The sequence below is a fragment of the Tursiops truncatus genome, chromosome 12, assembly GCF_011762595.2.
Source record: "Tursiops truncatus isolate mTurTru1 chromosome 12, mTurTru1.mat.Y, whole genome shotgun sequence".
NCBI lineage: Eukaryota > Metazoa > Chordata > Mammalia > Artiodactyla > Delphinidae > Tursiops > Tursiops truncatus.
In genome coordinates this window covers 52,956,118-52,982,596 of record NC_047045.1, presented here as the reverse complement: position 1 = coordinate 52,982,596, position 26,479 = coordinate 52,956,118, and the positions used below count along the sequence as shown (strand labels likewise).

The 26,479-nt window shown below is 37.2% G+C and overlaps 1 protein-coding gene across 3 annotated transcripts in view; it reads right to left on the bottom strand.

The window, feature by feature from the left end:
• RNF217 (ring finger protein 217) overlaps nt 1-26,479 on the bottom strand; it is a 127,034-nt gene that overhangs the window by 33,627 nt on the left and 66,928 nt on the right. For all 3 annotated transcript variants that reach the window (XM_073789559.1, XM_019951871.3, XM_019951870.3), the window contains exon 2: nt 10,040-10,273. In XM_073789559.1, coding sequence (XP_073645660.1) covers nt 10,040-10,273 — 234 coding nt within the window. The remainder of the gene's footprint in view (nt 1-10,039; nt 10,274-26,479) is intronic.

Here is a 26,479-nt window from a genome sequence, read left to right as displayed (position 1 = left end):
AAGATCACTTAAAACAATGAAGAATACGTGTGAATATGACATGGGGGCCTACGTGAATGTAATTTTTGAATGTAATGAATGAAACGGGGAAGTCGAAAAGACTCACTTTTCCTCCTGCTTCTGCCACTACGTCAGAAGGGCTGGAATATTTAATTCAGTTCTCTTCTATTAGACATTATACATAATTCTAAATTACTGAACTCTAGCACTGTTAAATTAAAAAAAACCAAACCTCTGGTTTTTAATCAGTCAGTCTTAGATTATACTTATGAAATGAATAGTAGAAGAATGACTGTAATGGGGGTTTTGAAACTGGGATTAACTCAAAGGAGGTCAGACATTATAATGGTTCAAGGATCTCTGTGACCAAGTGCTGAACTATCGTATCTATGGATCTCTAATGAAGACAATTAGAAATGTAGGTTCCCCTAAGAATGATAAGGAATCTAATACTTGGTGTCCTTCCCAGGGACTCTGGCTCCCAACTTCACATAATAAACAACTAAGTTTCACTGCCGATCCTCACAGACAACACAGACTTGGTTGCAAACTATGAAAGGAGTTTTGCAGCAAGCTCTCAAGTGAAGATAAATAATTTAAATTCAGACTCGCCTGCTTACTGTCTCACTGAAAACATTAAAATAACTACTGCCTTGCTTTGGATTAAAATAATACAAGGACTAATCACTAATCCCAACCACCTTGTTATTCAAAGACTGCACTTGAATTGTTTAATTACTGACTTTTTGGTTTGAAGATGCCTTATTCATTCCAACCATAACCATATTCAAAATTGTAGACATGAACACTGCATCTTCCTCCACACGAAATGCCGTCTCACAGCCACAGCCCTCCCACACAGAGTGCCTGCCTCCTGAGTCATTATATTCACACAGCGGTCACCACACTCTATGCTGGCTACTCAAAGTGTAGTTGGGGAAGCGGCAGCATCGGCAACACCTGGGAGCTTGCTGGAGACAAAGAATTCATGTCACACCCCCGACCTACTGAACCAGAGCCTGCATTTTCGTCCCCATGTTAAAGTCTGAGAGCATTGCTCTGTATCATGTGACCCCACAGCACTGGCCAAAACTGATTACACCAGGGATGAGTCCCCAGGCTAAAAGCAGGGATCTACTTGTGGGCAAGAAGCCTACGAGGTGGCTGGCAGGAGCTTTGGGCAGAGCATGTTCCTTGTTGAACAGAGATTAGCCAAGACAGATTTTCTCTCTTGAGGAATGAAAAAGGGATACACGTGCACTCTACCTTGGCTGCAGAGGCAAAGACAGAGAAAAGCTAAGTGAACACAGTGCAGGTCACTGGAGAAGGGAACAGCAGTCATTTTCACTTCTAGTAACACAACAGAGGGGCTCTCATGACCTCAGAGCTAGTGTCTGGTTCTCCACGAGGCCCGCCTGGGTGGCAGCTGAGACTGCTTTCTTGCCCTTCCTACTACTTCCCGTGCAACCTTATAGTAAAACGCGTTAAGTGAGGGGGCTTGAAAGACAGCAAAGCTCTGCTTCTTGTAATTGGAGAAGGTCCAATGAATACAATCTGTCTATTGAAATCTTAACCAGATGAAATGCTACTTGCTCCAAGATGTCTTCACTATTTCTCCCAACCAGATTCAGTATCTTGCAGAACTTACATTACAGCTACATTACACGTAGCTATCTAATCTCCCTAACAGCCTACAGGTTCACTGAGGGCAAAGGCTGCTTCTCATTCACTCTGTTTCCTAAGTAACACAGAACTTGTGGCACATGGTAGGCACTCAGTAAGTTCTTTGTAAAATGAATTATTTTGCACAGAGCAAGTACTGCATATTGGCTAACATTACATAAATTCCAAGAAAACCCAACATGTCTAATTTATGACCAGTGGCTGAGATGGTATCATTGCTTCTTAGATTACCAAATGATGTTTACTAAATATTTTACCCACATAACATTTTACTGAACATCATGATTAATGTGCAAACTCTTCTACAAGAGGCAAGGCTAAAAGTGTTTCAAAAATAAAGTTATCAGAGTTAGGACTCTTGGCTAACTTGTTCTATAATCCATCAACAATAAAAGAAACTCATATTACATTTTTTTTACTTTTGAATTCCCTTAGTTTTTCTAGAATTCTGGGCTACAGTGACACTCAGATGACAAATTAAACCAACCTACTTGCCCGAAGCAAATGGTATTTTCTCTTGACAGTTCATCATGCCAATAAAGAAATAACCCACATAACAAAAACAGAATTCAAAACCAAAGAGCATCCCAAATAAGTCTTTTCTTGCCTAAATACTATACACTCCTATATTCATAATTATTTTAAATAAATCACAAAATCATTACTTATCAAACTCAAAATATTAGAAAACATACTCGACAAAATCGAGTACGAATTAACTCGATTTTCCAAGAAGAATCTGCTTTATTAGAAATTCAGATTAAGACAAATACTCAAGAATGAAACATTCATCAAATCATTTGTCTATTCAACAGATACTTATTGAGCACCTTCAAGTAACAGATACTGAGTGTACTGATTTTAGGCACATCGAAAAGAATGAAAATACTGTCCTCAAAAAAATTACTGAAGGCAGACAGATATAATAAACCGCAAGAGCTATAAAACCATGTAACACCTGCTAGAGTAGACGCTTGGACAAGAGCGTGCCATGAGAAATGTGCCTCAGGGAAGGCTAAAGAGTAGAAGTCAGAGAGAATACGGCCTTGGAAGATAAGTGGGATGTCACTGGGACAAGTGACAGGATAACACTTCAGGCAGAGTCCAGCCTGAGTCACCATTGAGGCCTGAGAGCACACGGTGCATTGGGGAAATAGTAAGTGCTCCAGTGGGGCCCCAACAGAGGTGTCACCTCAGCTGGGTCAACCCTGAGCCTTGTAGACGTGCCCAAAAACAGGGTCCAATTAGTCTTACATTAAGGTTCCTATACTCCTGATGTGTCTTTCAAAACACACTGTGGTCTAGAAACTTCTTATACGAACCATATAGAACTTATGGCTGTCTGACTAGTATGTCCTAAAGAAACTGATCAATATACATGTAAATAATCACGACATCTTGTAGTTATAAAAAGTTTTGTAACAACTTAAGGAGGTTTTCTTGAAGAGAAGAATATTGTGAGGAAGTGCTGGGTGTTACAGACAGGAGAAAGAAGTCTCTTATGCGTGACTTCAAATACTTTCAAGGAAGCACGATCTGCTCCCTTATAAGATCAAATGCTAGAGCAAGAGTGGCAGTGGCGGAAGGTTCCCCAAGTGGGAAAGATGACTTAACTTCTTGCCTTGATTTTATTCCCTAAGATTTTACCTCCTACTTGGGAACCTCTCCCTGAATGTAGTGCCAATAACACATGGGCTTCATGAGGCACTGCTCCCTAAACATAGTCCAAACGTGGTCAAGTGAGCCTTCCCTTAATTTCTCACAGCATAGCTTAAACTAAACTGGAAAATGAAAGGGAAACTTTCCTAAAGGTTGGGGACCAAATAAGGACAAGAATGCATAGTAACTCATGACAAGATAACCTAAATGGAGATAGAGCGTTTATTCATATAAATAACCTTACCGACATCCCTCTTATGGTTCCCAGGCTCCTTTTACATGTGCAACACACTATTTATTGCACAATACATTCACTTCAATACTAGCTTTTATTTTCAACGGAGAGGCATGCTTTCCTAGGGCAGTATATCGGAACTTGGGAATGGGGGTTTTGTTCTTTGAAAAGGGTCCTTCCTCTCTCCCTAATTTGAGAATCACTGTTCCATACTAACCCATCTTGCTTGTATTGCCAGGAATCATCTTTAAGCATTTATAGACTCTTCCTCCAAACCTAGAGAGCAAGGCCCAGAGGAATATCTGAGTCTATTTCTTCCACCTCTTCATAGATGAATATAAAGTGTACTGGAAGATTCTGCTCTGATTTGCATAACCCAAATTCACCAGCCAGAGCAGGAATGGCATCATCTGGTTTTCAAAAGGACACGCTATTCTGAACACAACACAAAAGGCTAACATCTCACAGAGATACCCACGGAAAGAAGCAAGAGGGCTAAGTACAGAGTGTACATGAGAAAATGGGAGTATTCTCTGTAGCCAATAGGTGAAGCAGAAGAAAGAGATCTCAGCCTGAAGGTAACAATGAATCTTTCAAAATGGAAGGGAATGATTTTATAAGTAGCAAGTTTCCTAACAATGGAAGTGTTCAGTGTCTGAATGGTCACCTGGTAGGCATTTAGACTAATGCATGGGGTTCCCTTACAGTTCTGAGATGGCAAATATGGAAAAGTAGAAATACAGAGTCAAGTAGGTGAGAAATGCACAGTCCTAACATCTTCCAGATCATTTTATAATGGGCGCAAGGCTTGGCTTACTTTCACCCACTATTCAGCAGGTCGTCAAAGAGAAATGATTCTTCACTTGTCTCCTGTGCTGAAGATACAAGGGATGATGTGATGAAGTGAAAAAAACAGACAGTTCTCAATCCCATGGCTGGTCAATTTATGGTAGCCATGAGCCTCTATTATTAAAATTATTGTAGTTTTTTCTTTTTTAAGGTCAGATGAAGGCTAAAATTTCAAATGAATTCCAATATTTGGCTTTTGTTGCTAGAAGTTCCAAGTACAAGTAAAGACTCTATCAAATATTACGGCTAACTTATGCATCAAGACAGGAAACAAAGAACAACTTTAGCAAAGCATCTCATTAGTAACTAGAGGGAGAAACGCATCCTAATAAAACTTAGTAGGCTTGCATCATAGCTGAGTGCTATACATTTGTTTAGTGGAAACATATATAACACACCCTTTGTTTAAGATGGCTTCTTTATTTTTTTTTAATTTTTACTTTCTATTGGAGTATAGTTGATTTACAATGTTGTGTTAGTTTCAGGTGTACAGCAAAGTGATTTAGTCATACATATATCTATTCTTTTTCAGATTCTTTTCCCACTTAGGTTATTACAGAATATTGAGTAGAGCTCCCTGTGCTATACAGTAGGTCCTTGTTGATTATCTATTGTATATACAGTCGTGTGGATATGTTAATCCCAACCTCCTAATTTATCCCTGCCCCACAAGATGGCTTCTTTAAACTGGGCTAGAGGACTTTTATCTTTATCTCCCTCACAAATCTATGCTAGCAACAATCATTTAAGAAACTACACTTGTTTTCTATCGGCTCCTGACATCAATGATGCATTACTGCCAAGAGAATTCACTGTGTGTCGTAAGCTAAACTGATCTTGCCAGGCTGATGCACAATCTGACTCCCAATTTGTAAACACTGTCAACCTAAAGTGATGGTGTCGAGGGAAAACAGAAGAGCAGAGCAGCATGCTAACTACACTTTCATGTGAAAGCTTTAAACATTTTTATAGATGGAAAAAATTCCTCACATCATGTTTACAAGAAGGAAGCTTAAGCACATTTTATTCATTTATTTTTTATCTATTTCTATATAAATGAAAATTGCTGATTGGAAGTACAACTGAAGAGGTACAGCTGGGATTTGAATAAACAAAGGACAGGCAGGCCCCCAGAAGCAGAAATAGTGGGAAACCATTGCCATCCCTAGGGCCAAAGAGACAAGGGAAGAAAGAATTTTCTGGAGCCCAGTGAGAATTAGAAACATGGGGTGGGGGACTATCTAGGGGGAAGCCACAGTCATGGAGGGACATAGCTACTGCCAGAGCTTTGGCACTGAATTAGGAAGGGAGTAAGGAAGTAATGCATCAACTATTCTCCTTTCCATCCTCCCTGCCAATGCCAACCCTTGGTTGAACCCAAATAGAGACTGAGATGGTAAGGGAGTTGGGAGAAGCAGTCCAAAGAGGTATCTTTCTGGAGTTTAGGACAGGTCATCGAGGTTTGAATAATTGACAAAGGAAGAGGGTAAGCTGGGTATTACTAGAATTCCAGCCTTTCACTTAAGCATATTTTAAAGTACACCAATTAGGAACAACAAACCCACCGACTTGATTATACTCTTAAAGACCTTAGAAAAGTTCTTTTCCGCATGAGGAAATAATGTATTTGTGCAGTTTTATAATATAAAATGTGATTTCAACCCAGAAAATTTATGATTACAAGAGAGAAAAAGTAATGCATAATATACAAGGTAAGAACATACAGGGAGTTTCCTCAGGACATTTTATTGGCTTTTTTCACCTTATGATGAGTCAAAGCACTGTTTTGTGAATTATCAAGGTTCTGCTTAATATTTGTGGGAGAAGAGTGGGGATTATTATTAGTTTTGCCTCAAGGAAACCATAAAGAGGATTATCTCCAACATGTTCCCTGTGTTGATTTATGCATGCCCTTCAACTTACTCCAAATCAATATGAAAAGGGGGATCGTTTCTTGGTCTACACTTGGAAATAAGAAGGAAACCCAGAACTGCCCCTACCTCAGTAAAACTCCTAGGAGTAAAATAAGTACATTTAAGTATCTGCAATCCTCTCCTCTCTCCCGTGAGAAACTGTAACTTTTCCCACCTCCCAAAACATATATTTCTAATTTCTGTGAATTCAGGGACCTCCTCCCCTCCTCAAATATTAATGCTTTCCATCAGATCACTCCTAGCGTTAGATCCATGCTTCTTGGATATCTCTTTGATGCCCCAAAGGGTCTTCAAAATTAACTTTATCCCACATTTCAAATGAATTAGTTTCCTATTCCCCAAACCTGCTCCTCTTTCTCAAGACACAGTCTGTTTCACCCCCCTTTACTCTGACCATCCATCAGTCACCCCAACTTTTATTCCACCTCTATTCTTTTTGACTCCTCAGTCCCTTCCCTAATAACCCAGGGTTGTTCATTCTGCTGCCTTTGCCTGATAGTGATAATAAGCATAATAATTTCTAGCATGTGTTGAGCACTTAGGATATATCAGACATGGTGCTAAGCACTTTATATGTGGGAACTTGTTTAATCCTTATTACACTCTTATGACAGGTATTATTACTACCACCAGTAAAAGATGCAGAAACTGTACTCAGAGTTACAGAGCTAGCATACGGCAGGCTGAGAATTTAAATTTGGTTTGAAGCCTGTGCTCTGACCCACCTTTTCTAGCATAGCAAATTCAACATTTCAAGGCTTAGTTTAATGTGTTTGCCCTTTACTGAAGCCTTCCCAATCTCTCCTGTCTTTTCTTCTCCTGTGCTCTCAGCATATTCCACCCACATTTATTAGGCATTGGCCCATTTATTCGTTCCCTCAAGACATATATTTTGAGAGAATACTCTACCAAAGTGCTTGACACAGGTTATCAGCAGTAAGCAAGTCTGGACCTGGTCTCCTAGAGACCAGTGGGAGAGACTTTAAGCAAATAACCACACGAATACATCATAAAATCTTAGCTGATAATTGCCATGGAGAAAACCTTCAGGTGCTGGTGATGTGTCTGTCTCCAGGCATCACCTGAGAACCATTACAACCATAACTCCAACATTTTTGTTTTCTTGATGCTAACTTGTTCTCTGTATTAACATTCATTTTGAGCTGCATTAATAAATTACAGGAACTGTTTAGGTTAGAAATTAGATTTCTAAATGGAAACTGAAGTCAATCGTGTAGAAATGGAGTGGTAAAACTTTTTGGCTTCATGAGTTGCAGGGATGAGAAGGCAAATGTTACGAATGAAAAAGACTGGATTTGACCAAAGGCAAGGTTGTCTCAATGTAAATTTCTCAATTCAGGAATATGCTTGTACTATTTCATATAGTAAGAGTTTTATTGCGTTCAGAACATAATGGAAAGCTCTATTTACTAAATTTTTGCCAGAAGATGTTGAGTGAGGGAGATCAGTTTATCCTAGAAGGTTAAACTGGCACCTAAAAGGTCTTGTTACTGCTTGTTGATATATTCTGTTTATCCCTTTTCCACCAGCAGTGTACAAAAAATTTACAAAAACCTATTCAAATGAAGTACCCAAACATGATATTTTATATCTCAAATTTCATATGTGATATACTCAAAGGTATTTCCTGCTATAAAATAGCTATAATATTTTCAAGCAATTCTAACCTTGTATGTTAAGTGCTTCTGAATTGACAGCAGAAACCATAATAAATGCTCAAAGAAGGACATCTTGGATCAGGACATTATAACTCGACTCACAAAGAATAATATTGAAATATACATTACAAGGGTTTTATTAATAGATACAAAACACAATTTAGGCTCTAAGCAATATTATGAAGAGAGTTTAAATTGCTCAGACATGTTAGACATTAGCAGTAAACTTTTTTTCTATTTCTGTTGCCTTATGACTCAATTTATTTTATTCAAGTACTTGAATTCACTGCTCTTAACGTTATGACAAACTATACCCATTTGGAAGTGGGTTCTGTTATTAGGAAAACTGAATTTTAAAAAATACAGCAAACCTAAAAAATATCCATTGCTTAGCCCCAAAGAATGATGATATTAGTCTCAGTTTAGGGTGCTATACTGTAATCATGAATATCACAGTGGCTTTGCTGGAGTATCCATGCCTGCGCTCCCTTTACTCATAATATCCAGACAGGTATGGGCATGTGAATCAGGTAGTTAATACTAATCTGAGAACTTGGAGTTTAATGATGAAAATGCTATAGAAACATTAAACTAAACATATAAACTAAACACTAAAAATCATTGCTTCAGGAATTGTGTAGAACTATGTAGAATATAGAACAGGGGGATGGATAATTTACCTCTTCTGTTATAGATCATCTTTTCTGTAAGAGTAAATAAGAGTAACAACAATAATCATCCCCAAGTTCTGCAGTAGCTTTATTTTTCTTGAGAGCTGCTTAATAGTTTCACTTTAGGTTGAGATTTTTCATCCCTCACCTATTACCAACGATTTTAATTGCTTCATGATCAACAACATCTAGTTTGTATTGATTTCTGCTTCATTTACTGCAAAGGTTCCCAATTCTGCTACATATTAGAGTCACCTGGTAAGGTTCAAATAGTTGCAAGACAGTTCTGGGGTGAGAGGGCTGTGGGCTGGAGACCAGGCACTGGTGTGTCTAAAAGCTCGCCAGGTGATTCTAATGTACAGTTAGGGCTGTGAATCAAGGATTTGCTCCCACAGTTGTTGCCATGGTTGCCATGCCTTCAGTCTTGCCCTCCTCTGACATCCTCTATATGCTGCCAGAATGATCTTCCTGCAATGCCCACAGAATTAAACTCAAGCCTGAGCACAGTGTAAAAGACTCAACATGATCTGCTCTTAAATACCTGACCAGCTGCCTCCCCGCTACTCTCTCTCCCTAGCTCTATCAAGCACTCATTTCCAACACGCCTGCCTCAGCCTCCAGGCCTGACGCTTACTCATCCCTTGCTCTGAAATGCTCTCCACTGTTTATCTGCCTGGAGAACTGCATCTTCTCCATGAAGCCTTTCCTGACACGCTAGCCCCCCTCCTCGGTCAGTGTTCTCAAAGCACGAGTGTATTGGGTTTCACGTTTTTTGACTACTCATATTGAACTGTCATTTTAGAACATATGTCTCTCTCACCTTCATTAGACATTTTTATGAGCAAGGACTGTGTCACATTTGCCACTGTATCCCCAAAACTTAGCACACTGCCTAGCATATACTGGCATTTTGTATTTGCTGAATAAATGAATAAACAGCATATTATACTATTTTCACTTATTATAGACAGAACCGGAGGAGGACTCACATTGGGTTCACTGAAAAATTTAAGCTTGTACTAAATTTTTTTAAAAGACTTAGTATTTAATATTTAGTAATAGCAATGATAATTACTTTAAAGATTAGTCTTTCAGTTAGTGAATTTTACACAGGTTAAAGCCAAAGAAGTTTAATTAAATCCTCAATAGTGCTCTAACGATGACAATCATAGCATCCCCAAACCATACATTTTCAGAATCATCGCCATTGTATACTCACCTTGGACTCGATAAGGGAAGGAAGCCCACTTAATGCCTACCACAAGTTGGCCTAATTTGGCTGTTCCCACCATGTGCCATCTAACCCACAACTCTGGTGAACATGCTTACTTTGTATTTGCTTTCTGATCTGGAAGGGGTGGGAATATGTCCTTTTTTCTTGAAGGTTGTAAAGTGCTTGCACTGAGGACATGGCTTGGTGCTGGAATCAATACGGCCAAGTTCCAAGAAGTACTTGTATTTGATGGAGTCTTCATGCGTTAAGTTATAGATAACCGTTGTTTCTTCCAAGAATTCAAAACATTCTGTGATAGGGCATTTGATTTCCACTTGGCCAAGTTGTACCTGTGTGAAAGAGCAAATGGGAGAGAAAAAAGGTGCCAGTTATTAAGCTTCTCTTCTTTTTTCTTTTTCTGTTTTCATACCGTACTGCTTATTTCATGATTACTGTAAAGGATTATCTGTCATTTTTCATGATTCCTAACATAATAAATGATAATCACTTTGGTACCTATATCAGACAGTACCAAATAAATAATACTATATAATGTTTCCAAAATGATTGATAGCGTGTTTAAGCATTCTCTATCATTAAATATAATGATAATCAAATATGAGAACTTAAATGGGCCTAAGCCACAGGCTCACCTAGAAAGCAAATTCTCATTCCATCCTCTGGAAACTGCAGGATGAGATAGCATTCAGACAATGAGCCAACTAAAGGAACAGCTAGGATGAAAATGTGTTTCAGATTTTTCAACCTTACTACAAAGTTTCCTTACTACAACCTTACTCAGCAGTAAACCTAGGGCACATTTAACTACTTTAAAAAGACAAAAAAAGAGGATTTTGAAAGTATGTATATATACTACATCTAGTAGTTTAAAAACATTGCTAGAGGGCTTCCCTGGTGGCGCAGTGGTTGGGAGTCCGCCTGCCGATGCAGGGGACACGGGTTCGTGCCCTGGTCCGGGAAGATGCCACATGCCGCGGAGCGGCTGGGCCCGTGAGCCATGGCCGCTGGGCCTGCGCGTCCGGAGCCTGTGCTCCGCAACGGGAGAGGCCACAATGGTGAGAGGCCCGCGTATCGCAAAAAAAAAAAAAAAAAAAAAAAAAAAATTGCTAGAAAAACCCTCTATTTTCCCTGACTCTTCCAGGCAAAGAACATATAACTGTTCCCATGTCCTCAGAATCATAGGAACAAGTAAGAAAACTAAACCAATCCTAATGCTTTAAAAAAATCCCTATGAGATCTGGCTACTACTGAGGTAATTTATAAAATGAATTTCTTCAAAGAACTACAGAGTTAGATTAGGAGAGAGGAGAAGGAATATACTGGAATGCTGCATTTACCATTTATTTGGTAGGGGATTCTACAAACGGTTAGCATTAAAAATTACAGTATAAGATTCAAGTACAAAGTGTGGCCACAATTAAATTTTAAAAGATGAAGAAAATAAGCTACTTTGAAAGAAGGAGGACATGGAATTGTTTTCCACAAGTAGTGAGCAAGAACTCTTTATATTCATAGCATCATAATCTCTTTTTGCTCATCTTAGGGTAGCAGAGGGAGGTAGTGAAAGCTCCAAAAGGCAAACAACACTAAACCATTTCTTTTTCACTTGGGTGAACCTGACATTCTGAGAAGGCAAAACACATTGGCCTTAATGAGAAAAGCACGCTATGAAAATGGAGGGAGGAATGAGGAAAAGCCACGTGATCCAGGGAAAGAAAATCTCTGCAGTGAGCAATTAACAAAACCCCTAAATTCATAGTAACTTTTCTTTTAACTTTGCTGTGTATCTGGCACAGACTTGAGGAAAGGTAGAGAAGAAGCTACAGGCTGAAGGATGCCTGGGAACAATATATTTCATACTAGTAAAAAACATGAACCAGAAGGATAATGAAATGAAAACATCTGGCTTTGGGTAAACCATTTTATTAGTACTGACCTGCTGAAATGTAAGTTGCTCTATCATCTTATGCTACAATTGTACAAAACATAGTCCAGAGAGGTCTTTCAAATATTAGCCCAAAGCAATTTTTTCTACTTTTTTTGATGAGTCTGCTTATAGTTACAATCAGATTTTATTTTTATACTTGTTACAGAGTTATTATAACCCAAATTATGTTTTGTAATAAATTATTTTCAGTTACAGCTGAAGGCAGAGGCTGTACAGATGAACTGGGCTCAGAGCAGGAGGGCAGAGCATGCAGCCATGTTAGGAGTCTGAAGTAGACACCTAAGAAAAGAGAAAACTTCCGTTTTCAGCATGTGAAAGACAATTTCTTTTCACTCCATATAGAAGGAGTCCACTTGGATCATCTCAAGGGACTCTCGCTTATTGAAGAGCTGCATACTTTGGGGAGTAAGAGCTGGAATGTTTTACTCCCAGGTCAATGTTTTAACCTGGCCTCCCTTGCCTCTAAGTTTATTTATTTTAAGTATATAAATAATAACAATGGAAGCAGTAATTTCACAACCACCCAGAGAGTCGGGTCGTATAGAAATGGACCGTGGTATAGGGACCAGAATCATCCAAGGCAGCTCAAGGGAGAGAGTAATCTGGTCACTCTTCCTGCAGTGGGTGTTCATTACCACACCACACTGGGACACCTACCATCTAACGTCCAACCAAGTGCCTTTTCTTCTTCAGTGTCTCTCAAATCTGCCTGTAAGTCTATTCTATTTCCATAGCACACACAATTTCCTTATGCTTCACACCCTCTGCATTTTGCGTATTCCATACCTTCTCTTCTCTCTGAAAGCTCCAAAATCCCTACCCCACTACGCTGAGCCAAATGATCTCGTATTTTATTAAACAGACAGAAGCAATATGATCACATTCCTTTATCTTCCCACTACAAACTCTCCCAATCTATGTCTGTCTCCATCTTTTCTGTCTTCCCTCCTTTTTTTTGTATTCTTCCCTGTTATTTTTTTTAAGGATCATGCAGCTTGATCTATTCTCTTCATCAGATTTTTTTACAGCTTTTTAAAAAAAAAATTATTTATTTATTTATTTATTTGGCTGCTTAGGGTCTTGGTGGCAGTACTCGGGATCTTCGTTGTGGCCTGAGGGATCTTTAGTTGCAGCATGTGAACTCTTAGCTGCAGCATGTGGAATTTAGTTCCCTGACCAGGGATCAAACCCAGGCCCCCTGTATTAGGAGCGCGGAGTTTTAGCCACTGGACCACCAGAGAAGTCCCAAGTCTTCCCTTTTTTTCAGCTTTTATGTTTTTCTTTCTTTGTTTTTAATTTTTATTTTATATTGGAATATAGTTGATTTACAATATTGTGTTAGTTTTAGGTGTACAGCAAAGTGATTTAGTCATACAGATACATATATCTATTCTTTTTCAGATTCTTTTCCCATATAGGTTATTACAGAGTATTCAGTGGAGTTCCCTGTGCTATACAGTAGGTCCTTGCTGATTATTTTGTATATAGTAGTGTGTATATGTTAATCCCAACCTCCTAGTTTATTTCTGTCTTCCCTCCTTTTACAGCATAAGGCCTGAATCTACTTCCAGGACAACTGCATGAGTCTCTTGAAGTGTTTGTTGAGAATTCAAATTTCCTGGCCCACCTACGGCTTATACAATTTGAATTATTGCTGGTAAGCTAATATTTGGCAGTTTGGAACAATTACTCATACAATCCTTTGAATTACTCATACTTCTTCATACTAACAATATCCCCTTTTTCATAATAAAATGCTACTCATGACCTATGCAATCTCTTGGCCTCTACATGTCTATCTTTTCCAAATAATTTCCTCAATTTCCGAATAACTTCCTCAAAAGATCACTAAAAACCAATAATCATGATTAAGCAAAGTGCATTCATTTATTTATTCAACAAGGTACATATTTCATCAATTCATAAGTATTTCAGTATGGGTCTAAAGAAAATAAGAAATCTTTAAAAAACATAATCACGATACTAAATATTTCCTAAAATGACAATAATTCTTTAATTTCAATTTAACAGTTTCAATAACATCATCTAACTTCTATTTATAGGATTTTATGTACTTAACATCCTTAAAACAAAGGTCTAAATTTCTGTTGTGGTCAATGCTAATACTACTATTTATATCACTGAAAAATATGCTCTCTAATTCTGAACAAAAACATGTCCATTCTTGTAAGACAAAATTACTTAATTCTAAAACAATCTCCAAGGGTGTTAGTAAGAGACACAATTATCCACTAGATAATTATCCACTACCTCAAGCTAGATGGCTAATTTGTCACTTGGGAGAACTCAAAAGTAATTTAATGCCACAGCCACAGGTGAGAGAAACCACTGGAAAAGTGACAGATTAATTAATTAACTCTTTCAAAAAACAAAAAAAGAGAAAATATAAACCTTGGATTCGAAGCTCAGTTTATCAAATGCATGGTTTATGAATTTGATCTTGGTTTTAAGTGTTGATCATGATAGTTTAACAGTGTGCCTTGGCCTTTTGTTCACTTAATACCAAGGGATTTCAGATTTCCTCTATCATTAAAAAGGAACATATTAATATGGCAGAGGAGAAGAGAATACCACAACAAAAGCAATAACAATAGTCATGAAATGTATGCAGCACCTCCTCCATGCCAGGCACTGTTAGAAGCACTTTCTGTGCATTAATTACTTTGTGGCAGAGAGGCACAGTCATTTTTAGGTTCTACATTTCTCCATAAGGCTGCTTTACTGATAAATATGCTTCTTTGTTTACTCAGCAGGTATTACAGAGCATTGTGCTGGATGCCTTTGATTTTTTTAAAAAACTAATGAAAACCATCAAGTCAAATATCCCAGAAGTTCTCTCAACCCCAAGCAAGAAAAATGTAAGGAAAATCCACTTAGGCACATCAAGTAAAAGTGCCAAGTACCAAATACAAAGGAAGTATCTTAAAAGCAACAGAGGAAAAAGACATTCCCACATAGAACACTTCAGCCCCAGGTCCCTTGCTGGTAAATTCTACTGAGAATTTAAGGATGAAATTACACTGATATTACAAAACTACTCTTAGTGAATAGTGATAAAAAGGGGGGGAAAAAAGGGGGGGATCACTATTCAGGTTGTTTTATGAGACCAGCATAATCATGATACCAAAACCTGATAAGGACATTTCAAGAAAGGAAAACTACTGACTAATCTCTTCGTAAACACAAATGCAAAAATCCTAAACAAAACATTAACAAACCAATCTAGACAATACATGAAAAAGATAATATATCATAATCAAAGTGGGCTTATTCCAAAAATGCAAGATTGGTTTAACATTCAAAAATCAATTGCTATAGGGGCTTCCCCAGTGGCGCAGTGGTTGAGAGTCCACCTGCCGATGCAGGGGACACGGGTTCGTGCCCCGGTCCGGGAGGATCCCACATGCCGCGAAGCGGCTGGGCCCGTGAGCCGTGGCCGCTGGGCCTGCGTGTCTGGAGCCTGTGCTCCGCAACGGGAGAGGCCACAGCATTGAGAGGCCCGCGTACCAACAAAAAAAAAAAAAAAATCAATTGCTATAACTCACACATTAATAAAATAAAGGAGAAACATCATATGATTATCTCAATAGAAAGAGGAAAGGTTATCTGATAAATTCAACATTCATGCATGTTAAAATCTTAGCAAACTAGGATGAAAATTCCTTAATCTAATAACGAGTATATATAAGAAAATCTACAGTAAACCTAACACTCAATGGTGAAATATTGAAAGCTTTTTTCTTAAGACTGGAAATTGGGTGAGTACGCACTGCCACCATTACTAAATATTGACTAGAGCTAGCCAATGCAAGAAGAGAAAAAGAAAAATGAAAATAAAATAATTAGAAATGAAGATATAAAATCCCCCATTTTTTGCAGATTGCATAATTGTATATGCAGAAAATCCAACATAATCTACAGATAAACTATTAGGATAAATAAGTGAATTTAGAAAATTTGCTGAATAGGTCAATACACAAAAATCAAACTTACTTCCATACACTACTAACAAGCAATTTCAAAATAATATTTAAGAAATAGTATCACTTATAACATAATAAAAACATCAAATATGAATAAATGCAACAAACAATGTTCAATACCCCTGTATAGAAATATCTGAAATATTTTTGGGAAAATGGAAAGAAGCAAATTAATGGAGAAATATATCAAGTTCTTGAACTGGAAGATTCATTAAAGATGTAAATATGGTCCATATTGACCTACAGATTCCAGGCCATCTTAATAAAATTCCCAGCAATTTTCTCTCTCTCTTTCTCACTCTCCCTCTTGCTCTCTCTCTCTCTTTTTCGAGGGGAATCATCTTCTAATTCAAAATTAGAAGATGATTCTAAAACTATATTAATTACAATAGTGTGATGCTGGCACAAGGATAGATAAGGATAGATATCAGAAAAATAGAACAGAAAAAGAGTACAGAACAGAACCACTTACATACGAACACTCGATGTTTCGAAATTATAGAGCAGTGGGGACAATGTTATTCTTCAATAAAGTGTGCTGGGTCACTTAAATATCTATTAAAAAAATATGTTTGATTCCTACCCCAAACCAGGTAGACTGTAGCTATAATTATAAAAGGTGAAACAATAAAACTTCTAAAGATGGTCAAGAAGAATATTTTCATGTCCTTAGGGAAGGGAAAGATTGCTTACACATGACACTAAAAAAACTCACCATTTAAAAAAAGTGATAAATTTGACTAAGTAAAATTTAAAACTTCTGTTCATCAATAGATACTGTTAAGAGAATGAAAATGCAAATGAGAATTGGAAAAGATACTTGCAATATGTAAAGAATAAGGTTTTGCTTATCCAGAATACATAAAGAGCCCTTCCAAATCAGTAAAAAAAAAAGGCAGACAACCAACCCAACAGATAAATGGTCAAGAGGATGTTCAAGTGACCAATAAACATATGAAAATACGTTTAACTTCATGAGTTGTCAGGGAAATGAACATTAAAACCAAAATGACATGGAATTTTGAAGGAATTAATTAATTGAGCTCTCATAACTCTCAAAGATTCAGCAAAATAATGTTTAAATAGTTAAAACAATAACTATACAATTAGTACAGTATTAATTTTCTATTCAATCATGCCAAATGTATTTTTCTATAGACAGTCCTCCTTTATGTTACTTAAACTTCTTTCTTCTTTCCTCACTACCCAAACTTTCATGCTCCCTTATCCACTTAAGTAAAATTTTATCCAATAGGTGAACTGCACGTTCAGATTTGGGAACTCAAGCAGTAAAAACTGTTTCTTAATATGTGGAAAGAATTATAAACTTAATCCAATTTTTCTCCTTGAAAAGCACACTGAGATATATTATTAGGTTTAAGCAAACAATTTTTTAGGATTCTATAGCTTATCTTGATTCTTTAAGAAGATAACACCCAAATTATAATCCATCCTCAAAGAATATTAATAAGGAGGGCTTTTTCAATGCAAATCACTGAGTAAGTATTTAGACTGAGAGAGAAATGCATAGTGTGTGCTCAGATAAACAGAATGCGTACATATTCATTTAACTATAATCAATTTTACCTTTTGAAAGGTAGAAATTTTAGAACAGGCTAGATATTTGGATACACTAGAAAGGGAAATATTTCTAAAAGAAAAAAATTTGAGCTTACTTTGTTTAAATGTTGTCCACTCTTTTTCATCATTACACTCATTTAAATCAGATATTCCAATTTATTACAATCAGAAAATAAAGATACTACATAGGTAATTTATGAAAAGAACCCTGGAATGGAAATCAGATATAGGATTCTGGTGTTATTAGTATTTATGTGGCTGCATGTCCTTGAGTTCCAGGGACACACACAACCAAATCTCTTAGAGATGGACTGATTCACCTTTAGGATTCCCTACTGGTGCTAAAATTGTATAATTATAATATATGCTCTAACTGACAAAAAGTGTATGTAAGCTCTAAAGCTTTAGCTCTAGCTTAAAAAGTTGTAGAGGTTAATAGTTAAAAGAGTAGATTCCAGACTCAAATTGACTCTGCTCCTTACTACTGGTTGCTAAATCTTTCTCTTGCCCAGCATCTGTATCTGTAAAAATCGGAATTTACCAATCGAATTTGGTTGTTTAGAGGATTGTATGAGTTGACTTACATAAAATACCTGGAACAGTACCTGATAGGGATACTCAATAAAAGTTTGCTAATATTTACCTTTGTTGATATTCAGAAAGCATTATTTCACAAAATTAATTTCAGAAATTAGAAACTCTTTTATGCTTATTTCTTATACAAGGAGAACATTTTAAATTCTGTAATCATCCGTAATTCATAATTCAGTACTCTCATTCATAATTCAGTGTTCTTCCTCCAAAAGCGTATATGTAAAGGAAGATAACTAAAAGTACAAATTACATGAATATACTGTAGAACTGAATGCTGAGATACAAAAGAAAAACAAATCATATACATTTACATCAAAGGTGTCCCCATTTTAAAAATAAATTTAACCAAGAATGGAAATACAGATGCATAATTATGGAAATGTACATATATAGTTCACATTAATAGACATAAAATAGCTTTGGAAATATTTTAATCAATCCAGTACCACAGATTAATAATCAGTATTACTCTAGTGGGAGAGGGAAACCTTAAATTTTGTTTTACTCAGAGGTTTAATTTCAGTTAAAAGTGGCAAGTGAAAATTTCAGAGACTAGAAACAACTTTGGAAGCTTTAAAAAAATATATTACAAAGCTCACAAGAGACCTTTTATAACTTCTCTCTCCCCCTCTTCATTGGTGTCTTTCCCTTGGCTTTCAAACTATGCTTAAATATCCTAAAAATGCCAAAAGCAAACAAAAGCAAAAGCCATCGGTGGTTTAGTTATGGAAAAGTATTTTGCCCTTCCACAAATCATACTAAATTCGTTTAACAAGTCTGAAAAGTGACATAAGAAAGCAAAATTTTGCAGATACAGGTGATTTTGAGGATTTACGAGTATTAGTGCCCAGTTAGAGCCACTGACTCAAGTGTGGGTATATTTAAGGTACTGGATTCAAGGAAAATTATTGCAAAACAGACATGTCAGCCCAGACATGGGTAATGTAGTAGCTCCTCCAGTTTTTTCCCCTGTACACACCAAGGTAATTTTAAGTCTCTCTTGGGTCTTGTAGCATGTTTACCCACTGTTCTTGGTAAGGGACTGTTAAATGCTTGAAGATAGCTGTCGTGTCCCTTCAGTCTTTTTTCTCAGGAAAACATCCCACTTCTTTAACTATTCCTCACCTATTGTTTGAAGATTTTCCTTCTTCCTACGTTGTTGGTTTGTAAAAGTGTGATACCCAGAAACCAAAGCCATCATGCAGGTGTGGTCTGGCTACTGGGGAAACAGGATTATCCTCAACCACAGTAAACTGAAAGAAAGGAAAAGGAAAAGAAAAAAGTCCTCAGGAATTATAAGTTACCAAAATGAACCCAAGAAGAAGTAGAAAATGTGAATGGGCCAAGTATAATAGAAGACATGAGGGTATGTCTTCTTCTAGGAAGGCCATCTATTTCCTAGATTTTCACCTTTGTTGCAATTGAATATTCTCTCACTGAGAATATTCTTGATGAAAAATAATATTCTCTTTCTGTGGTTTTTATTTCTTTCCTTATCTTGTCTCTTTCTCATTTTCATTACTTTTACTTTGGTCCCTAAATCAGGCTCCCCAAACAATTAATCTTTTGTTTCTTAAAATATTAGCTTTGGGCTTGCTTATCCTTCATATTGCTTTTCTCTCTTTTAGTTTTCCTTTCTTTTGATTTTTACATTTAGTATTATGCTCTCCCTGATTCTGTCTCATTTTGTTACTCTTTTTCTAGTTTCTTATGATCACTTTGTTTTCTGCTTTCTCTTTAGTAATGAATACAGTTTTTGCTACGTTCCAAAAATTTTGGTATGAAATGTTCTCTCTTCATTATTTTCTAGGCAGTTTATAGTCTGTTTTTACTTCCTATTTAAGTGTTTCTTAATTTCTATGCAGTTAAAACTTTCTTTGGTAACTTTTTTTCTAAAATTTACTTGATTATGAATAGAGTAGGTAGACTGTAAAAACTATTAATTTTGATGTATTAAGGTTCTTTTCTAGCCAATTACATAATCTTTTAAAAATGTTTTTTGGATATTAAAAATATTTAATCAAGAGAAGTAAGATTCTCTATAGATTTCTATTAAATCACAGCTTTGATGATTTAAGTCAACTTCTCTATAGGCTCATTAATTTATCTACTCAATCTGATTCTGAAAGAGGAATATTGAAATTGCTTACTATAATTTTTTTCAAATTATCTTTGCACTTCTAGTTTTTATATTTTTGGTTTATATGTTTGACTGCAGTGTTTCTTGGTGCATACAGGCTTGTGACATATCTTCATAAATAGTCTTCTCTCTATCTGGTGTTTTTACATTTAAATTCTACCTCAACCTCATCAGAAATTAATACTACCACTTCCTCTTTTTATTGTCATTTTCCTCCTATGGCTCTGCTCATTTCTTCTCACCTCAACTTCATTTTAAATCACTTTGCTGGAAATGATTCTATGGATTAATTAAATACTCAAATATTTATTCAGTGTCTACCATGGACAAGACACTCTACTAGCTACTGGGGGGAATTTAAAAATGAATAAACTACCTTCAAGCAATTTTCAGTTTATTAGGGGAGAGAGACTTGGGCATAAATAACCACGGTTCAGGCGGAGAAGCACAAAGGAGAATTGGATTTGACTGCTCATGGAGAAGAAGGTATTTTAGTTAAACTATGAAGAATGAAAAGGATCGCAATGAGTAGATTTGACTATGTCTTATTTCCTAAATAGAAAAAAAATGAAAAATAATATGAAATACATATCTGATAATGTTAGGTCAGAAAACATAATAAACATTGCATTTGTATATTATAAATATGTAAAAGCATATATGAAAAAACATATAAACTGAGAGGGAAGAAGAAAGAATTACTAAAACGATTTTTCAGGTTGTGGGATTATTTTTTTCTTATTTAATGTTCTAGTATTGGTTTTTTTTAATAAATTTATTTATTTTTGGGGGGCGTGTTGGGTCTTCGTTGCTGTGCGCGGGCTTTCTCTAGTTGCAGTGAGTGGGGGCTACTCTTTGTTGTGGTGCACGGGCTTCTCATTGTCGTGGCTTCTTTTGTTGCGGAGCATGGGCTCTAGGCGTGCAGTCTTCAGTAGTTGTGGCATGTGGGCTCAGTAGTTGTGGCTTGCGGGCTCTAGAGTGCAGGCTCAGTAGTTGTGGCACACGGGCTTAGTTGCTCCGCGGCATGTGGGATCTTCCGGGGCCAGGGCTCAAACCTGTGTTCCTTGCATTGGCAGGCAGATTCTTAACCACTGCGCCACCAGGGAAGCCCAATGTTCTAGTATTTTTGTTACAATTTTTATCATTCAGTAATTTTTTTTTGCATCAGTGTTTTCTGACTCTTAATAGGTGACAGATACAGAATAGATAGCAACACCAGTAAACCAAAACTTTGCACTGGTCTTGAAAACAAGAGAGAATACTGAGAATTATGGGTCCAGGATTTTACTTATCAAAACTAAATTATGAACATTATTTAAGTTTGTTTCTGAACACACTTGGTGGTCTAAGTTTATAGCCTCTACCATTGCACTGATGGATTCTGGGCTCTGTCCTAACCCTCTGCAGGGTGCAGTGGAGAAAGCAGACATTTCGTAAGTCAACTAAACCCTGTGGGAATCTCATTCCACACAGTCCTGCCATCATCACAGCTACTTCACAAAAAGCAACATTCCTTTCACGGAGCTCATGTCAAAATAGTTTGTTTTTTGCTTTTTTTTAAAAAAAATAATATCCAGAAACCTTTCTTCTTGAAACTTGTTTAACAAATAGAACAACAAAATCACTCCTTACGATACTACTTGTAAACCTGGAGGTAGTCCAAGTTTGACAAACTTTAAAAATACATGTTCTGTATTTTTATTCACAGCCATTTCAATATTTGGTGGGGTTTTTTTTCCCCTACAGGTTTTGGTCTTTCAATACTGGCAAGCATCAGTGCTTTCCTAGACTTTAACCCAAGTTAACATCATTTTTTAACTTAAAAAGAGCAATTTCAACAGAGCCTTTTCATGCCAAAAACAAAGTATCTTTGTGCACCATGCACCCAATTCTAGGAATAGTCTGTTCATTACCTGGAGTTTTTAGATTCGAGAAAGAAAAATATAATTCCATTCTTGGCTTCTATTCATTATCTCCAGATACAAAACACTGTTTAGTGTAGAGTGACCAAATTTTCCTTTCTGTCTCCCAGGAATAAAGTTAAAATGTATATGAATATGAAAAGAGGAAAAAAATGTGTTTTTTTTAATAAAAAGTGTCTTCTCTTTTGATGTTTGAATTTTAATACCTCCAAAGTAGGGAGAAATCTTTGCCTAGGAATACAGAAATCTCTTTTAAAAATATGATTGAGCTAGAGAGGTATCCTAAAAGGCTAGCCTGGTGAATGAAAAGTTTTGTGGTTAGAGTGAAAAAGGGTTGGAATACCTGGTATACCCACAGTGTTAAATGTCTTGATTTACTGCACATACACTTGAGAAAACCCCATCCTGCTTCAGCTGAGCTTCTTTTCTTTAGGAGACTACAGTACAATGATGAAAACCTCTTGACTTTGCTGCTGGCCAACGAGGTAAATACTGCTCTTGCATTAGAACGGAGACTGCTCAAATGAGATTGTTTTCATTGAAATAACAAATCACTTAAGAAAATTAGCTAAGATAAAGTATAGAGGAAGATGGTAAAACAGAGACCACAACAGAAGACTGTGAGCTATACGGAAAGAATAGAACACATCACCATATTCTAACAGAGAAAATAATCATAAGTAAAAATGAAATTCAAGTTGTTTTTAAAAACCCTTATACTTGGGCTTCCCTGGTGGCGCAGTGGTTGAGAGTCCGCCTGCCGATACAGGGGACGCGGGTTCATGCCCCGCGGAGTGGCTGGGCCCGTGAGCCATGGCCGCTGAGCCTGCGCGTCCGGAGCCTGTGCTCCACAACGGGAGAGGCCACAACAATGAGAGGCCCACAAACCCAAAAAAAAAAAAAAAAAAAAAAAGGAAAAATTGTAAAGGGAGAAAAATAATTTAGAAGTTTTTTATAAAGCACTTATGAATACTATATAAAAATACTTTATATATATACTAATACTGTTTTGTATTAGTACTATTTCCAGTTTTATTATATGTTCTTACCTCATTTTTATATTGAATTACAATAAATTTTGCCATTATATTCCAGGAGTTAAATCCTCTTAGAACTACTCAGAGTGTATACATATATATATATATATGTATATCAGGGGATCCTAACCTGGGATCCTGAAATTATCTTTTACTATTACTATTACTCTACTGTTACTCTTTGCATGTGAAAAAAAATGCTACTGTACTATGAGTACATTGTGGTTCTTTTGTATTTGTTTTAATTTTTTTCATCTAGTAAGGGAGACAGATTTGGGCAGTTAAATCATTTACATACCCACCTGTTCTTCCATGAAATCAAGGGTCATCCAGGAAAGCAATGCGATTCTTAGAGAGTTTAGGGATTGCATACGGAAACCTGCCTACTAAAAAGACTCAACTGATAAACATCTAACTTTGATTCTTTTTTTGTGAGAAAGGTTTTTAATATTTGTTTTAGTTTTGTTCTCTCAAAACAGGAATGCCCAGTGCCTTTTGTCATTCTTTCTATCACAGAAAAGTGGAGCTCTGATGACATGTTCGTGCTCTATAGTAAAGGCTTAAATTGTAAACCTTCCTGAAACTTCTGGTATTGTCACAGTGAACTGAATGATGGTGATGATGACAGCAGCAGCTAATACTTATTGAAGCTTTAATCCAAACCCAGTCACTGCCAGAGCCTGGACACATTGTCACTAAGCAAGCCCCTGCAGACGCCTCTCCAGACTTGGCAAAATTAGTCACCTGGAATAATAATGCCATGTCGCTAGAGGCCACCCAGAATTCTTAAATGCCTAATGAAAAGCAGCACATGCCTTTCGAAACATGATACTTGGATGAGCATAAGCAGTCTGTAGACAAGCAGATGGTCCCAAGCGCATCTGGGCTGTCATCATTGAGCAGCAGCCTTTCTCTGGGTCCCTCTAGGTCACTCCTTCTTTACCTATGAAACAGTTCTAATTTCCACCTCCTCCTCAAGTCCTCACCCCAACCTTTCCTTTCAGGTGACTGATACACATGCAATCAACAACCTCACTCCCACTTGACACGGTAAAATATAATGTGTTCAGCTGAGAACCCCTTCAACTTTCTGTTCCCCATACATTCTCTTCCACCCTTCCTTCCTCTTTGGTAGAAAGCAAGGCCTTCCAAGCTTCCCAAGATGAATATTTCTACCTGCCTTGTCAGGAATCTCAACTCTCTCTGGTAACTTCAGACAATCAAGCATGTGATTCAAGCATGTGAATCAAGATGTGCTCAAGTTTCTCCCATCAAAAAAGCAAAATGAAATAAAAACTCATTAGGACCCCTATATGCCTTAGTCTCTACATCTTAGTTTCCCTCCATTTTTCAGCCAAGCTAACTGAAAGATTATTTAATGTTCTTGTCTCTGTGTCCACATTTAAAAACCCACTACAATCTGTCTCACCCCTCCACTTTAAGTCACTCTCTACAAAATTACCAATGACCTTCTCCTTCCTAACTGCCCTCATGAATCCTTATCTTACTTGCCTCCTCTGCAGCACTGACCCTGCTGACCTCTGCTCCTTTCTTGACCCCTAGGACATCACATTCTCTTGGTTCTCAGTACTTCCTTCTGTCCCTTTTGTGAATTCTTCCTATGTCTATCTCTTAAAACTTCCGGGGTTTCCAAGGCTCTGTTTATTACAGATTGTTCTCTGAGAGTTATTCCTTCACCCCTATGGTTTCAAGTCCACACATATGCAGAAGGCTTCCCCACGTAAACCTCCAGCCCAAATCTCTCTACTGAGCTTCTGATATCTACATGCAATTACTTACTTGATGTCTTCAGTCACATACCTCAAACTCAGCCTAAAACCAAACTCATCACCTCCCCATCTCTCCCTGACAGCTCACTGTCCTTCATGTTCCTTATTCCTGTGAGTGGCACAGAAACCAGAAAACAAGGTATTCTCCCTCCTGACTTTTCTTTGCCTGTCTCTCCCTCAACCAATCAATCAACAAAATTCCATTTTATTCATACTTCAAAGAACCATTTATATCTTTTGATCTCCACTGCCATGAAGTTAGCCCAGGCTCTGGAGTACTCTTTCTAAAACACAAATCTGGTCATGATACTCCACTAATTAAAATTTCAATGATGATAACTTTGTGCTTCAGGATTAAGTGAAAACCCCTTTGTATATGAAATAAAGATCCAATTAATGATTTGATGGCTTTTCTGGATTCCCTATTGCCATTGCCCCATCGCAAGCTATGCCCCAGTCATACACTAGTTTGCCTCTAGAACCTGCTGTTCCTTCTACCTGGGACATGATTCATGCACATGCGTCTTGCCTAAATTCTGCAGGTCTTAGCTTAGACGTCAAATCTGTAGCAGCCTGTGCTCATTCCTGTCATTTTATTTATCCTATTACAGACTGATTGCTTGTATTTTCCATTATCCTATAAATTTTTTTGAGGGCAGAAACTCTGCCTTGTTTATTCTTGCATTTCATATACCTGACTCACTACCTGGCACAGGATAGGTGCTTAATGAATATTTGCTGAAATTCCAAAAGAGGTTAACATAACTAGTGTTGGTTTTCCAGGTAGTTTTCAGGTAATGGATCTCTAGCCACAGAAGGCTAAGGGTCAAGCAGGGAGCACAGATAGAGATGATAAAGGGGAGCACGGGGCCACTAGCCCAGGGGAAGCACTAATTATACGGGAGGAAATGTGATTTTATTTGTTTTGTCTAGTGTATACTGTAGGCTTGTAGGAAGAATAATTAATGTGCTGTTCTGGATCATTCTAAGGGGTTCTGGGAGGGAGGGGGGTGACAGTCAAATTAGCCTTGATCAATAGCTCTAAGAAGATAAAAAGATCAGTTATAACTACCAGGGCAGAGAACTCACATGGGCTGGAAGCCCAGCCTTCCTTAAGGGGAAGAGACACATCCTTGACTGGACACAGGCTCAACTACTGTACCCAACATGTTAATGGAAAGAAAAAAGGCTGGGAGGTAGGAAAGGAAACACTTCTGGGCCTCTCTAATGGTCAGCCCATCCTTCCTAGTCCAACTCCTCTAAAGTGTCCCTAGGCTGCTCCGATTAAGGGGCACTGATTTTTTTTTTTTTGCTTTTGTTTGAATGCGCTAGCTGCCAGCAGTGTTACTGGCTGACCAAAATTTCACTAGATCCTTACTATATACAATGGAACCATGTAAGTTTTGTTAACTGTTGAATAATATCATCATTTTGAGGAAGAACAGAAACATATTTTTTCTCCCTAAACGAAATAGGTCTGGTAGACCTATTTCTCACTTGCTAGAACTAACTGGAAATC